Source organism: Muscardinus avellanarius (assembly GCF_963383645.1).
Source record: "Muscardinus avellanarius genome assembly, chromosome: 3".
Classification (NCBI taxonomy): Eukaryota; Metazoa; Chordata; class Mammalia; order Rodentia; family Gliridae; genus Muscardinus; species Muscardinus avellanarius.
The window spans coordinates 15073872-15090161 of record NC_137788.1 but is presented as its reverse complement, the minus strand read 5'-3'; the positions used below and the strand labels follow the sequence as shown (position 1 = coordinate 15090161).

At 55.1% G+C, this 16290-nt stretch overlaps 1 protein-coding gene across 1 annotated transcript; it reads right to left on the bottom strand.

Moving 5' to 3' along the window:
• Positions 1-3866: 3866 nt before the first annotated feature.
• Positions 3867-14954, bottom strand: SLC66A1 (solute carrier family 66 member 1; the record flags this gene model as incomplete). Its single annotated transcript, XM_080693452.1, has 7 exons — positions 3867-3938; positions 5474-5659; positions 6219-6311; positions 6448-6590; positions 7138-7225; positions 8888-9017; positions 14791-14954. 7 exons carry the CDS (start codon positions 14952-14954, stop codon positions 3867-3869), a joined length of 876 nt encoding a protein of 291 aa, XP_080549578.1.
• Between the last annotated feature and the right edge of the window lie 1336 nt (positions 14955-16290).

Here is a 16290-nt window from a genome sequence, read left to right as displayed (position 1 = left end):
CAACCTTGCTTCAAAGTAAATAATAAAATAGAGCTGGATGTGGGGCACACACTTGTAATCCCAGTACTTGGGAGGCTGAGACGGGAGGATCACAGGTTCATGGCCAGCCTCAGCGACTTAGGTCCTCCACAACTTAGATTCTGTTTCAAAAAATAAAAGACTGAAAAATAGGGTTGGGAGTGTAGCTCGGAGGTAGAATGCCCCTAGGTTCCAACCCCAGTACTGCAAAAAGTAAAAAATAAAAAAATAAGAAGCCGGGAAAGGTGGCACACACTTGTAATCCCAGTATTTGGGAGGCTAAGACAGGAAGATTACAGGTTTGCAGTCAGCCTCAGCAACTTAGACCCTGTTTCAAAAAAAAAAAAAATATGATAGGGCTGGTGACGTAGTTCAGAGGTAGGATTCTGGATTCAATCCTCAGTACCATGAAAAAGAAAAAAAAAAAAACTACATTTTGAACTGGGCATGGTGGTACAAACCTGTAATCCCAATACTTGAGAGGCTGAGACAGGAGAATCACAGGTTCACAGCTAGCTTCAGCAATTTAGCAAGGCCCTCTGCAACACAGTGAGACACTGTTTCAAAATAAAAGAAAAATAGGGCTGGGGTGTAGCTCAGTGGTTGATGCCCCTGGATCCCATGCCCAGCACTGCATTCTGACATGAATGGCAGTGTTGTCAGTTCTGTGGGGGTGAAGGAACTGAGGCTCTGGGTCTTTCCAGGAGCAGGGCTCGGAGTGGCTGGGCATGCTCGTAGTCCGGTGCGGGCCTCTCTGCTTCACAGCCTCCTGCACCAGGGCTCCAGGGACAGAGCCAGGGCACAGGTGTGAGGCCCCGGGACTTCATCCAGACACCCACCCCCGCCCCAATTTGACTCCTGGGACAGAGGAAGGAGGGTATCTCCATGGGCTGGTGCTCCCCAGGAGCAAGGGCAGGGTCTCCCCATCACACTGGGGCTTCCCCAGAAGGAAGGAACCCCAGCTAGCTGTCAGGGAGCTGGCAATGCCCAGAGCAAGAGCTCCCAGCACCAGCCCGGGCACTTCGCAGTGGAGGGGGCTGCGGCACCTGCAAGGGCAGGGCTTCCCGAGGCAGGGGCTGCGTGAGTTTTCTTTTCCCCGCCTACATCTAGCAGATGGTGTCATACGACCACACTGAGCTGCCAGGTCTTCAGGCTGGACAGGGTGACCCGGCCCCAGGTGACTGGTGTCAAGCCAGGACCCAGCCCTGGATGGAGCCAGACATCTGGCTGGCAAAGGGCACCTGAAGCACGGAGTGGTCAGTGCCAGCAGTGGCCTGGGGCCCTCCCCTGCGCTCCAGGACTGCCAGAGGCTCCTGAAGTGGCTGCTCAGGACAGAGAGGAGGGAGCAGAGCTCGGGATGAGGGGGAAGCCTGGATGTCCAGGAGGGAGGGAGTGGGATGGGATGACCCCACAGCTGGATCTCATGTGCAGGCAGCTGCTGCTCTGTTGAGCAAGTCACCCAATGCCCCTAAGCCCATTTCCCCATCTGCTAAGTGGCCATCAAAATTGCACCTGAAGGGCACGATGGCCCAGCACCCAGCAAATGGCCGGGGCACACTAGTTCCACGGGTCCCCAAGGCTGGTGCCGGGGGACACTGGCTCTGCCTGCCCTCACTGCCAGCCTCAGCCCATTCCCTCCTCCTGTCCCCTCTCCAGCCACAGAGGCTCTTCCCTCAGCACTCGGGAGCCCTGCCAAGGCAGCCCCCACCCTCACTCAGCCTTCGCACATGCCCCCTTCCCCGACCACCCTCCCTCTGCCCTCAACATCTAGCTGGAGGCTGAGTATGGTGGCACATGCCTGCAATCCCAGCTACTCAGGAGGCTGAGGCAGGACTGCAAGTTCAATGCCAGCCTGGGCAACTTAGTAAGACCTGGTCTCAAAAATAAATAGCCTGAGGCCGGGCATGGTGGCGCACGCTTGTAATCCCCGCGCTTGGGAGACGGAGACAGGAGGATCGCGCTGGTTCCGAGCCAGCCTCGCTGGCTTAAGAGACCCTGTTTCCAAATTTAAAAAATATATAAAATAGGTCTGGGAGTGTAACCCAGAGATAGAAGGGCTTCCAGGAACCCTAGTACCACCGAAAATAAATAAATAAATAAATAAATAAATAAATAGCCGGGTGTGGTGGTGCACACTTGTAATCCCCACACTCATGAGGCTGAGACAGGAGGATCGCACAGGTTCGAAGCCAGCCTCAGCTACTTAGTGAGGCTCTCAGCAACTTAGTGAGACCCTGTTTCCAAACAAAGTGTGAAATAGGTCTGGGAGTCTAGCCCGGAGGTAGAAAAGCCCCTGGGTTCCACCCCCAGTACCACTAAAAATAAATAAACACATAAATAAATAGAAACGGGATGTGGCTCAGTAGAAGAACCTCACTGATCAATCCAGTGGAAGGCCATTCCTCTGAGCCTGCCCTAAGGGTTCCCCCCTGGGTGGGTCTCATCTTCTGGTCACATCTCTAGCTACCAGGTCTCCAGGCCCCCTCCTCCCCCTCCTGAGCATCCTGAACTACAGGGGAGGGGCCAGGTCTCCTCTGTCTGAGCCAGACCAGGATGGGCCCACTCCGGTGTGGCTTCCCTCACCCTCCAGGTAGCCCCCAGGTCCTGAGTTTGGCTTTCTGGACCCAGGGTCAGGTGTGTGGGGGTCAAGTCCACCTCCACACCCTCCCTCTCCTTACCTTTTGCTAGCCATCTGGCTGGCCTGTCACCTCCTCCAGGAAGCCACCCTGATCTCCAGGGAGACTTAGTTGTGCCTCTTCTCCAGCTGAAAATCAACAACTCTAACCTTTACTGAGCTCTTCCTACCTGCCAGACTAATACACACATACACACACATACACACACACACACACACACACACACACACACATATACAATGTTTTGTTTGGTGCCAGGGATTCAACCCAGGGCCTTCTACCTCTGAGCTACACCCCAGCCCTATTGTATGGCTTACTTTGGAACAAGGTCTCACTAAATTGCAGCACCAAATAGCTGAGGCTGGCCGCGAACCTGCGATCCTCCTGTCTCAGCCTCCCAAGTGCTGGGATTTCAAGCGTGCACCACCACGCCCGGTTCATTTCATCTTTATAAAGACCTAGGAAGCTGCAGCATGGCCATCCTGTTCCACAAATAGAACAAGACTCCAAGAAGCCAGAGCTGAACCTCAAGCACTCTGCTTCTTCCTGTTCCGGGGCAGGGACCTCGCTGATGTCATTCTTGCTGTGGTCTCCCCCACATTCGGGTGGGGTCAGTCACAAAGAGGACACAGAGATGCAGGTCAAAGAAATCAGAGTCCCTGGGAGGCTGGGCAGGGGCTGCAGGCCGACGTGGTCCCCTGTGGCTCAGCTCACCCTGGGCCCCCATCCACCACTGCTCCCCAGAGCAGCCCAGACCCTCAGTGCCTGGGAAAGAGAAACAGAACAGGCGGCCCTGGGAGGTGCCATTTACTGGGTTGTCTTGAGTCAGTGGGACAGTCCTGGTCCACGCACTGCAGCCATGGACCCGAGGGTGTGCAGGCAAATGAGGTAGGTGGCTGGAGAGGTGGTCTCTGTCTTCTGAGCAACCCGAGCTCTCAGCTGTAGCCCCTCTGGAGGCCCCTGGGGCAGCTGCCCAGGAAGGTTTGTTCCCAGGGTGGGGCGGGCCAGCCCTGGGGACAGTCTTGCTTCTAGAAGAGCCCATCTGGAAGACTTGGAGGCCACCGCAGGGGGGCGGCTGGGCCAGGAGTTGTAGCCTCTCTCAGACCACCACGGAGGCCCAGTCCAGGGACGCAGCAAGATCACGGCCCACACCTGTCCCTTCCTGGGTGGAGCATCCGGAGGTCCCTGGGGTGCTGGTCAGTCTGCAGCTGGTCAGCCGGGGAGGAGGGGCTCATGCTCTGGGGAGGAGGTGGTGTTCCTGTACACCAGGAACTGGATAGAGATCTGAGGGCCGTATTAAGGCCAAATCCAGCAGGATGTGATGGCCCTGCCCCAGGGACCAGGGCCTCTCATGAGCTGCCTGCTGGGGAGGGGCCGCCCAGGCCTCCCAGCCTTGGATCCTGCTGTACCCTCCACCCTGGCAGCAGTCCCTGCTCCCTAAGCCCAGCACCCTCCACTCCACCCCCAGGACCGCGCCAAGATCTCCCTCCCTTAGGCAGCGTCCTTGACCATGGCCCCATCCCTCCTCCCACCCCACAGCATCCTGAGGGGCCACCAAGCGCATGGCCCGTTTGAGGCCACTAGAGCTTCAACTTTTCTCACTGCACCCCACAGGGACTGAGAACATGGCCTTGTTTACTTTCTCCCTGATGAGACCCATATAGCGTCCTGCTCAGCAGCCAGCAAACACTGACTGACCAAGCACACACCGAGTGCTGCGTCACGTGGGAGTTTTCAGATTTCCCATCTGACGTAATCGCCCGTTACGCTGGTCAGACAGCCACTGTCGACTTAGATGAAGACACAGAAGCAGGCAGATTGATGGGCTCCCCGCGTCACATGGCAAGGGTGCAGAGCAGGCAGGATTTGGACCCAGGCTCTTCTGACTCTGGCTCACGCGTGCCTCCATTCCCGTGTCCACCCCTGCAGCCCCCATGGGCTGACTGCCCGACCCCTCGGGCCCTCTGCACCAGCTGTGCCTGGAACTCTCCTCCCTTGCCGTGGTAGCCTGACCTCCTTCTCCTTCAGGCCACAGTTTTCATGACCCTTGTGGAGGTCTTGGCTTCCCCCCCGAATGCAGGACAGTCCCACGGTAACACTCTCTCGCTGGCTTTCTCGGGAGCTCTTGGTACCACTGCTAGGAAGTAACTAGCTGTTAATTCTGTGTTCTGCCCAACTCCACATGGAGACGCAAGCTTCCCCAGGCAAGGAGCACTCTCTTCCTGCTCACTGAGGGACCTAGTGCCTGGCACACAGGAGGTGTGCACTATAAAGTGGATGGATGGATGGATGGATGGATGGATGGATGGATGGATGGATGGATAAATAGATGAATAGGTAGGTAGGTGGGTGGGTGGATGGATGGATGGATGGATGGATGGATGGATGGATGGATGGATTTATGGATGAATAAATAGATGAATAGGTAGGTAGGTGGGTGGATGGATGGATGGATGGATGGATGGATGGATGGATAGATGGTTGGATGGATAGATGGATGGATGGATGAATGCATGGATGGATGGATGGATGGATGGTTTTATGGATGAGTGAATAGATGGGATGAATAGGTAGGTGGGTGGGTGGACGGATAGGTAGATGTTTGATTTATGGATGAGTGAGTAGATGGATGAATGGGAGGAAGGAAGGAAGGTGGATATGGATGGACAGGAGGTTTTATGGATGGGTGGGTGGCTGGATGGATGGACAGATAAAACAGACAGGATGATGAATGCTGAAGCTGTGTGCAAGCAGGAGCTGTGCCACCCACCCCACCCCATCCCACCCCCACCCACCGGCCCTGACACCTTGAAGGATACGACGGTGTCTAGGAGCAGCACCCCCAGGCTGCCCACGAGCCAGGGCAGGTGGTGCAGCAGGTAGCTGCCCTCGCTCTGGCCCACCTCTGGGTTCTTGAGCAGCACACTCAGCCCATACAGCGTGTTACCCAGCATCACCAGGGCGAACAGCGAGTAGGAGATGCCCTCGGTCGACTTCCGCAGGAACTGGGAGTGGAGCATGGGGTGAGAGACCTCAAAGAGGCCGCTCCTGTGTCTGTCTGCCCCAAGCTGTATGTCCTCTAAGCTGGGTTTTCACTGTGTGCTCAGCACCTAACATGGGCCTGGGAGACAGGCCAGCTCATCCAGGGCCAGGCACCTCATCCCCACTCCAAGCACTTCTCCCAGGCCCCCAGAGAACATGGCGGCACATGCCTGCTGGCCCCCGATGCCCGCTCTCTGGTCCCCAGCATGCCTCCTCGACCCTGTCCCTGCTTCCCTCCGCCCTGACCTCTAAGCTCAGCTGTTCCCTCCTGTGCCCTGACTTCCTGAGACGCATTCAGGCCTCATGTACCCCTCGATGGCCGGCAGCACCACACCCACTTTCCAGAGGTAGAAACTGAGGCTCAGAGACTTGGATGTACTTGGCCCATGGTGAGCGTGGCCCCAACCCTCCTAGCAAAGGCTCCCGCACCACACTCCTGCCTAACCCAGAGGGCCCCCACCCCCACCCCGCACCCCGCTCTCCCCCTGCGGCCCCGCCCACCCACTCAGCGCTCATGCTCACGTTGGTGCGGATCTGAGGCAGCCGGGACAGCAGGTAGAGCACGCTGGAGACGGAGCCGATGACGAAGCCAATGATCTCCCGCTTTGTAAAGGGCTGGAGGCCGAAAGCGGGCTCAGGGCCTAGCGGGGGCAGAGGTCCCTCCTAGAGGGGCACCCCCGCCCACGAGCAGGGAGAGCCTGGGGACCAGCCAGCCGCCACCCCATCCTACCTCCACAGACCCGCGCCTCACCTTACTGCCCGGCTCCACAGACAGGAGCGTCCGCCCCCGGAACACTTCCCTCGGGGTGGCCACCGGGCCAGCGCCGCTCAGCAGCGGGGAGACACACACGGTCCCCAGGATGAACAGGAGCACAGAGTTGATGGGGGAAGACACTGGCCATGGGGCAGGAGAGAAGCCAAGGTCAGGTGTCTGGATGGCCACAGGCTGGGACTGGGGTCCTGGCCCTGCCCCTCAGCAGCTGTGTGGCCCTGGACAGGTGACCTAACCCCTCTGGGCTTTCGTTCTTCATCTGTAGAATGGGTATAACAACAGTATCCTTCTCCTAAAGTTGTAAAGGTGAGTCAATAAGGCAGGGGATCGGGGGGAGGGGAGGGGACCAAAAGCAGAAACGCCAAGACACAGCCCCCTCCGTGACTATGTCTCCCGCCCCTTCTGAATCCCAGAGTGCACAGGCAGCTGCGTGGCACGTCCTCGTCCTCCTGGCTCTAAGCACAGGCTAGTGACTGGGGCCTCCCCCAGTCCAGGCCCGGATGTGCTCGCGCCCTTGACCCTCTATCTTGGCCAGTTAAGGCTCAGGCCTGTAGATAAGGCCCTCTGAGGTCTAGTTTATCGCCCAGCGTTGGGAAGCCCACCTCCCCACGCAAGATCCAGGCCCTTGCGCCGTCCCAGAGCGCCTGGCCCGGGCGGCGCCGTACTCACGCAGCGAGGGGCGCCTCTTGAACTTGTAGTGGAAATAAAGCGTGAGCATCATCAGGTCTGCCAGCACGTAGTACACGGCCGTGTAGGTCTGCACGAGAAAAGAGGCAGTCCGGCACTGAATGCGGTCCCCAGGCATGCCGTCACGCCCCAGCTGGGCGGCCTGACCGAATGGCACCACCTCTCTGAGCCTCCGCTTCCTCAGCTGGACAGCAGAGATGAGCGCTGGCCTGGCACGATGAAAGATCAAGGATGCAGAAGACTTGGCCGAGTGTCCAGCCCGGGCAGGGGCCAAGGCCAAGGACCAGTCAGGACGTGCGGGACCCTGAAGCTAAGTGACGGCTCTCTTCTGGATGCCATACCGCCTTACTAACGTGTGCCCCAGCTCCGCCTGGCCAGGGAGGACGGCATCTGGGTCTCAAGGAAAACTTTATTTGTAGGGTCCCATACCTGGAAAACTAGGTCAGGGTCACAGCCCTCAGAGGCAGAAAATCCAGGTGCACAGTGGGGCTCCCAGTAATCCCTGGGACTTGGGAGGCTAAGGCAGGAGGATAGCAAGTTGGAGGCCAGCCTGAGCAATTTACTGAGACCCTGTCTTAAAATAAAAATCTTAAAAGGGAGCCAGGAGTGGTGGCACACGCCAGTAATCCCGGTACTTGGGAGGCTGAGACAGGAGGACCACAAGTTTGAGGACAGCCTCAGCAATTGGTGAGAATCTCATTAACCTAGTGAGACCCTGTTTCAAAATAAAAATTAAAAGTAGGCCTGGAAGCCAGGCATGGTGGCACATACTTGTAATCCCAGCATTTGGGAGGCTGAGACAGGAGGATGGCACAGGTTCGAAGCCAGCCTCAGCTACTTAGTGAGGCTCTCAGCAACTTAGTGAGACCCTGTTTCCAAATAAAGTATAAAATAGGTCTGGGAGTATTAGCCTGGAGGTAGAAGGCCCCTGGATTTCATCCTCAGCACCACAAAAAATAAATAAATAAATAAATAAATAAATAAATAAATAAATAAATAAATGTAGGCCTGGGAATACTGGGCGTGGTGGTGCACGCTCGTAATCCCAATACTTGGGAGGCTGAGACAGGAGGATCACTGGTTCGTGGCCAGCCTCAGCTACTTAGTGAGGCTCTCTACAACTTAGTGAGACCCTGTTTCAAAACAAAGAATAAAAAATTGGGCTGGGGCCGGGCGTGGTGGCGCACGCTTGTAATCCCCGCACCTGGGAGGCGGAGACAGGAGGATCGCTGGCTTAAGAGACCCTGTTTCCAAATAAAAATATAAAAATAGGTCTGGGAGTGTAGCCCGGAGGTAGAAGGGCTTCCAGGAACCCCAGTACCACCAAAAAAAAAAAAAATGGGCTGGGGGTGTAGCTTGAAGGTAGAATGCCCCATGGTTCAATCCCCAGTACCACCAAAAAAGAAAAAAAAAGAAAGAAAATTTAGGGGCTGGAGATGTGGCTCCGTGGTAGACCACCCCTGGGTTTAATCCCCAGTACCACACACACACACACACACACACACACACACACACACACACACACAATGACCCCAGTGTTTGATAGGCTCATACTGCAGGCGGGGAACCTGAGACCCAGAGAAAGGCAGTGACTGTCCACTGTCACAAAGTGTGGCCGCAGAGGCTCGCTCCAAGCTGGCCCCTGCAGAGGGAATGGAGGTCAGGAGCCTGGCACCGGGGCCTCTCCCATGGCTCTCCTTGTCTGCCCCAGCCCACCCGGGGACCGGCCCACCTGCAGGGGCAGCTGGTTGGCGAGGAAGGAGCCAATAAGGTTGCAGGAGTCTCCGCCGATCCAGCCGAGCAGGAACCACAGGGACAGGGCCTGGTCCATGTTGCCCGTCTTGCAGGCCTTGATGTACTGGCTGTGGGAGAGGAGGGAGGCCGCTCAGAGGCCGAGAGCCCCGACGCCGCCTCCCAGGGCCAACGAGGGCACCTTCCCTCCATGAGACGGCCACTGGGCAGTGAGGCAGGGGCGGCGGAGGACAGACAGGGCCTGGGAGCCTGCCCTTCCTGCAGGTGGAGGCAGGGGCGGCGGAGGACAGACAGGGCCTGGGAGCCTGCCCTTCCTGCAGGAGGAAGATTTCTACCAGGGGAATCCCTTTCAGCCCAGGAATTCCACGCCCTGCACCTTCCCAAAGAGAGCGCGGCATTATTTGGATTCTCTTCCATCTTACCCTGGGGTCTCCATGGGGGACTCAGGGTCTGTACAGGGTCCTAAAGTTTGGTCAGGTCCTGAGAGCCACTTCATAGTTCCCTGGCTTGGCTTTTTTTTTTTTTTATGTGGGTGGCGATGCTGGCAGGGGTCCCAAGGCCAGGGTCCATGCCCTTTGTCCAGGAGCACGTAATAAGGTCAAACCAAAGCCCGATTCTCAGAGGGCCGTGGAGAAGCACAAGACAGGTTCCTGCACCTCTGTAACAAAAGCCACGGCTTCAGCCAGCCTGAGCGACTTAGCAAGGCCTTCTGCAACTTAATAAGACCCTGTTTCAAAATAAGCCGGGCACACGCGTGTGATCCCAGTCCTTGGGAGGCTGAGACAGGAGGATCGCTGGTTCGCAGCCAGCCTCAGCTTTTTAGTGAGGCCCTTTTCAACTTAGTGAGATCTTGTTTCAAAAACAGGACTGGGGGTGTAGCTCAAAGGCAGAATGCTCCTGGTTCAGTCTCCAGTGCCATAAAAAATAATAATAAAATACAGCTGGGTATATAGCTCAGAAGTAGAATGCTCCTGGACTCAATTCCCAGCACCATAAAAAAATAAATAAACTAAAAAAAAAACCCCAGGCTTTTGGTTCCCTGGTGGTTTCCCAAAGGCCTTTGGTACTGGGACCCTTTCTCAGGACCTGAGGGCAGTGTAAGACAGAATCTCAGCATGAGGCAATGCTGCTGGGCTCAGCCCTGTGGTCCCCACGACCCCCGTGAGGTTGGGCCTGTCAGGATCCCCTCACTGGGGACCCAGGAGGTCGGTTACTGCGGCTGGGAGTCACACCCTGGCCAGACCTCTACTTTTTTTTTTTTTTTTTTTTTTTCAGAACTGGGGATGGAATCCAGGATCATTCTACCTCCTAGCTACACCCTCAGTCCTATTTTCTATTCTTTATTTTGAAACAGGGTCTCACTGAGTTGCAAAGGGCCTCAGTAAATAGCTGAGGCTGTCTGAAAACCACGATCCTCCTGTCTCAGCCTCCCGAATGCTGGGATCACAAGCCTGTGCCATCAGGCCCGGCCTCTACTCTTGGCCCCTATTACACAGGCTATTTACTATTCAAATTCCTACTTGCCCCACCTTCCCTTATTGTTTTTGTTTTTGATAGTGAAAGGGATCTAACCCAGGGCTTCACACATGCTTGGCAGGTGCTGTACCACTGAGCCACACCCCAGCCCCTCAAAGTTCTTTTCCACCATCTGCACACATGCATGAAGACAGAGGGAAGGAAGAAAAGAAAGAATGGATGGATGGACTGTAGCTTAGTAGTAGAGCATGTGCAAGGCCCTGGGTTCAAATCTCCAGCACCAAAAAGAGAAGAAAAATTGAGCCCGGCATGGTGGTGCACGCTTGTCATCCCAGCATTCTGGAGGCTAAGACAGGAGGATCGTGGTTCACAGACAGCCTCAGCTACTTAGTGAGGCCCTCTGCAACTCAGTGAGCCTCTGTTTCAAAAATAAAAAAGACTTTTAGGGCTGGGGGTGTAGCTTGGAGATAGAATGTCCCCGAGTACCATCCCCAGTACCGCAAAAAAAAAAAAAAAAAAAGAAAAGAAAAATTAAATGGCACCTCATCCCATCCCACCACTGCTACGCCCCAGCCCACTTTTAATTTTTGTTTTGAAACAGGGTCTTACTAAGTTGCAGAGAGTCTTTCTAAGTTGCTGAGGCTGGTCCCCAACCTGTGATCCTCCTGTCTCAGCCTCTAAAGTACTGAGATTACAGGCATGCATCGCCATGCCTGGCTATTTATTTATTTATTTTTTTTTTTTTTTGCGGGTCTGGGGGTGGAACCCAAGGGGATTTGACCTCCGAGCTACACCTCCTGCCCTATTTTTTATTCTTTATTTTGAAACAGGGTCTCACTGAGTTGCAGAGGGCCTCACTAAGTAGCTGAGGCTGTCCGCGAACCGCGATCCTCCGGTCTCAGCCTCCCGAATGCTGGGATGACAAGCGTGCGCCACCACGCCCGGCTTATTTTTTATTTTTTATCTTTTTTTTTTTTTTACCAGTACTGGGGATGGAACACAAGGGAATTCTGCCTCTGAGCTACACCCTCAGCCCAATTTTTTATTCATTATTTTAAAACAGGGTCTCAATGAGTTGCAAAGGGCCTAAATGTGAGATTACAAGCATCACCACGCCCGACTCTCTTAGAGATCTTTCTTTCTTCTTTTTTTTTTTTTTTTGGCGGGTCTGGGGATGGAACCCAGGGGCATTCTACCTCCGAGCTACACCCCCCCAGCCCTATTTTTTATTCTTTATTTTGAAACCGGGTCTCACTGAGTTGGCAGAGGGCCTCACTAAGTAGCTGAGGCTGTCCGCGAACCGTGATCCTCAGGTCTCAGCCTCCTGAATGCTGGGATGACAAGCGTGCGCCACCACGCCCGGCTTCTTAGAGATCTTTCTAAAAACCCAGTCTTGCCAGAAAACATCAGAGCTAACGCGCGGCTCCTCAGTAAGGAGGAGCCACTGTCGCTGACTCCTGGCAAGGCCCCAGGCCTCCCGCCCCTGCCGGGCTGCTGTCCCTTCCTCCAGGCTCCTCTCCAGATGCCGCCCCCAGGAACCTCCTCCTTCACATCTCAGGAAGTAGCTCCGCCCCTGGCCCTCCCCTGCTTCCCCTTCCCCTGGGTGATGCCCACGGGCCTCTCTTGGACTCCCACCAGCCCCTCCCTGCTGAATCAGCCAGGGGAAGCCAGGCGCACAGGGAGGCTCCTCAGGCAGGGCGGAGTTTGGGCGCACAGGGAGGCTCTCCTCAGCCTCCTCTTCTCCTCGGCCTCCGTCAGTACCCAGCCCTGTCCAGGCAGCGACTTCTACAGCCTCCACGGCAGCCTCCCAACCTGCAGCCTCTCTAACCCTCCTTCCCTGTCTCCTCAAGGGTGCCAAAATGGATGCTCTACAAAGGCAAGGTAGCCTCTCTTTGGCTCACTCAGGCCACACCCACCCTGGAACCAGGTCATGTGGTCCTGAGGTCAAGATGCCAGGAGGGGGCCTAGAGAATTCAATGAGGGAAGGACAGTTTCTTCCTTCTGTCCTTCCTTCTTCTCCTTCTCCTTCTTTTGTGGGTCTTGCTAGGTTGATGAGGGTCTTACTATTTGCTGAGGCTGTCCTTGAACCTGTGATCCTCCTGTCTCAGCCTCCCAAAGTACTATATTATAGATTTGTACCACCACACCTGGCTTGTTTTTTGTTTTTGTTTTTTTGGTACTAGGGATTGAACCCAGGGGCAGTCTACCTCCCCCAGCCCTATTTAAGTTTTTTATTTGGAAACAGTGTCTCACTAATTTGCTGAAAGCCTCACTAAGTTATTGAGGCTGACTTCCAACCTGTGATCCTCCTGTCTCAGCCTCCCAAGTGCTGGGATTACCTAGCTGGTGTTTGTCCTTTTGATATTGATATGTAGACATTGTGTGTGTGTGTGCGTGTGTGTGTGTGTGTGTGCGCGCGCGCGTAAGCATGTGTGTTCAGTGCTAGGGATCCAACTCGGGGTATCGCACATATTAGGTAAGTGCCGTACCACTGAGCTACATACCCAGCCTCTAGTCTTGCCTTCTTCCCAGGCCATGTTGGCCCAGGACTGTAATCCCAGCTACTCAGGAGGCCGAGGCAGGAGGATCACAAGTTCAAGGCCAGCCTGTGCAACTTAGGGAGACCTTTTTGATTAACTTTCTTACCGCTGTGGCCCAAACTTCTGATATGCAAAATTTAAAGGGAGAAGATATTTATTTGTTCACAGCTCTGGAGATTTCAGTCCATGTTAGATCAGCTTCCAAGCAGAAGCCAGGGCTACGGGTCCTTAGAGCATCATGGTAAGACCGTCAGCTCCTGGTAGCAGGGAAGAGAGGAGGAGGAGGCAACACTCTGGCCACACTCTCAGGGACCTGTCACTGTAGCCAAGGCCCACCTTTGAACATGAAGGTCTAGTCTAACACACGAGGTCTAGGGATCATTTTAAATCCAAACTCTAACACCCTGTCTCAAAAATATAAAAAAGGCTAGGGATGCCGGGCGTGGTGGCGCACACCTGTAATCCCCGCGCTTGGGAGGCTGAGACAGGAGGATCGCACAGGTTTCGAAGCCAGCCTCAGCTACTTAGTGAGGGTCTCAGCAACTTAGTGAGACCCTGTTTCCAAATAAAATATAAAATAGGACTGGGAGTATTGCCTGGAGGTAGAAAGCCTCTGGGTTCTACTCCCAGTACCACCAAAAAAAAAAAAAAAAAAAAAAAAGGCTGGGGATGCAGCTCAGTGGTAAAATACCTTTGCTACTTAATCTCCAGTACCAGCCTCAGCAGCTTAAGTGAGGCTCTCAGCAACTTAGCAAGACTCTGTTTCCAAATAAAAAGTAAAATAGGTCTGGGTTCCATCTGCAGCATCCCCCCAACGCGCGTGCGCGCACACGCACACACACACACACACACACACACACAGGCAAGACTAGCTGCGAACTTGCAATCTTTCTATCTCAGTCTCCATGTTCTGGGATCACAGGCATGTGCACACACACACTGTGTAAAGGCCCAAGTTGGGTCCTTTACAGACGCCCCTCCCGCCAGCCTCACAGCCACCTGGGGTGGGAGCGACAGTCCCACTTTACAGGCGGGGAAAAGGCACAAAGCCACAAAGGGACTTGCCCAGGTCGCAGGCAGCCGGCAGCAGAGCTGAGCACGGATGCTCTTGACCCCGGCACTGTTACGCCCCCGTGCCCGGCGCCCCGTAACAGCGGGGGCCGCACTACTTTACATTCGCTGCTGTCCTCGCCACTGCAGACGGTGCGAGCTCTAAGGTCAGAAGCCATGCTGGACGCATCCTGGCCTCCCACTCCCACCCCTTACCAGCTGTGCAACCTACGGCAGGGGACTTAACCGCTCAGGCTTCCAATCCCCTCATCTGGGAGACAGGGGAAGTCAGTGTACCTGTTCCACAGGATCGTAAAGATCAAATAAGGGAAGCCCAGAACCAGCCCTTAGAACTCAGCCAGGTAGCTGGGCGTGGTGGCGCACGCTTGTAATCCCCATGCTTGGGAGGCTGAGACAGGAGGATAGCATGGGGTCGAAGCCAGCCTCAGCTACTCAGTGAGGCTTCCAGCAACTTAGTGAGACCCTGTTTCCAAATAAAATATAAAAAAGGTCTGGGAGTATAGCCCGGAGGTAGAAAGCCTCTGGGTTCCACCCCAGTACCACCCAAAAAAAAAAAAAAAAAGAACTCAGGCGGGTACACAGCAGGCACTCAATACACAGTAGCGAACATTGTTATTTCTGTGCCAGCACTGCCCAGCATGGTCTATGGCGGGCTCCCTGCGGGCCTCTCTGAGCGGTTGGAAGTGTGTAGCTATGGCTGGGGAAGGGAGGGAGCCCAGCTGGCCTGGAGTCTAGACAGGCCCACAGCCAGCCTGGCAGTGTGCGGCACCTGCAGCCATGCCCACACGGTACTCACGGGAAGGTGGATGCCGCGAAGCAGAAGATGGAGATCAAGCCCAGCCCCACGCTGGCCTCGTCCCAGCCGTCCTGGGCACATTCGCCAAACACGTCCCATATCCACCGGCTGGATCCATTGGGGCAGAGGGAGAAGTTGCTGGCACCCAGTTTCCTCCAGGCCATCGCTGCAGAGGGAGGTTCCCAGCCTGGGAGGACCGCCCGGGAGGGGAGACACTGCTTCCTGAGCAGCAAGGGTTGGTCCTACAGAGAGAAAAAGAAGAAGCCTTCAGCTCCGGGCGAGCCGGCTCCTGTCCAGGGTCATCCGATCTCAGCTCACTCTGGCCCCATCAGCTGGCCCGGACCAACCCCTGAGTCTGAGGAGAATAAAGACACAGCACAAGCCAGGCGTGGTGGCGCACGCTTGTAATCCCCGCGCTTGGGAGGCTGAGACAGGAGGATCGCACGGGTCCGAAGCCAGCCTCAGCTACTTAGTGAGGCTCTCAGCAACTTAGTGAGACCCTGTTTCCAAATAAAATAGAGAATAGGTCTAGGAGTATAACCTGGAGGTAGAAAGCCCCTGGTTCTACCCCCAGTACCACCAAAAAAAAAAAAAAAAAAAAAATCAATCTGGGAGTGTAGCTCGGAGGTAGAAGGCCCACAAAAAAAAAAGAAAGAAAGAAAAAAGAAAGAAAGAAAGAAGAAAAGAAAAAAGAAAGAAGGAGAGAAAGAAAGAAAGAAAAGAGATACAGTCCTCACCCATGGGGGCATGACCAGCCTCCACAGATGAAAGCAAGCAAGAGCTGGCAACAAAACCCGGCAGGGAGCGCAGGATCTGCGGTCAGGGCGGCGCCCTCACAACCCATTCTCCCCGCTCTACTTTGGGCCACAGTCCCAGCCCTCTGTGCTTTGGCCTGCTCCTCTACACAGCAGGGCTGACGGCCAGCACCCCCCCCCATCCCTTGTATGGCTGTGATATCAGTTAAATGATTCAGACATGGGCTGGGGTATAGCTCAGTTATAGAGCACTTGCCCAGCATGCATAAGGCTCTGGGTTCCATCACCAGCATCAACACCCCCAAACCCCCAAAAAAAGATTCAGCCAGGTGTGGCGGTACACACTTGCAATCCCAGTACTTGGGAGGCTGAGACAGGACAATCGCATGGTCAAGGCCAGCCTCAACAACTTAGCAAGCCTGTTTCCAGATAAAAAGGGCACCAGGCATGGTGGGGCTTGCCTGGAATCCCAGGACTTGGGAGGCTGACACAAGAGGATTGCAGGTTTGCAGCCAGCCTCAGCAACTTAGTGAGACCCTGCTTCAAAATAAAAAAATAAGGCCGGGCATGGTGGTGCACACTTGTAATCCCCACGCTTGGGAGGCGGAAACGGGAGGATCATGCTGGTTTGAAGGCAGCCCCGCTGGCTTAAGAGACCCTGTTTCCAAAAATAAAAAAGTATAAAATAGGTCTGGAAGTGTAGCCAGAGGTAGAAGGGCTTCCAAGAACCCCCGTACCACCAAAA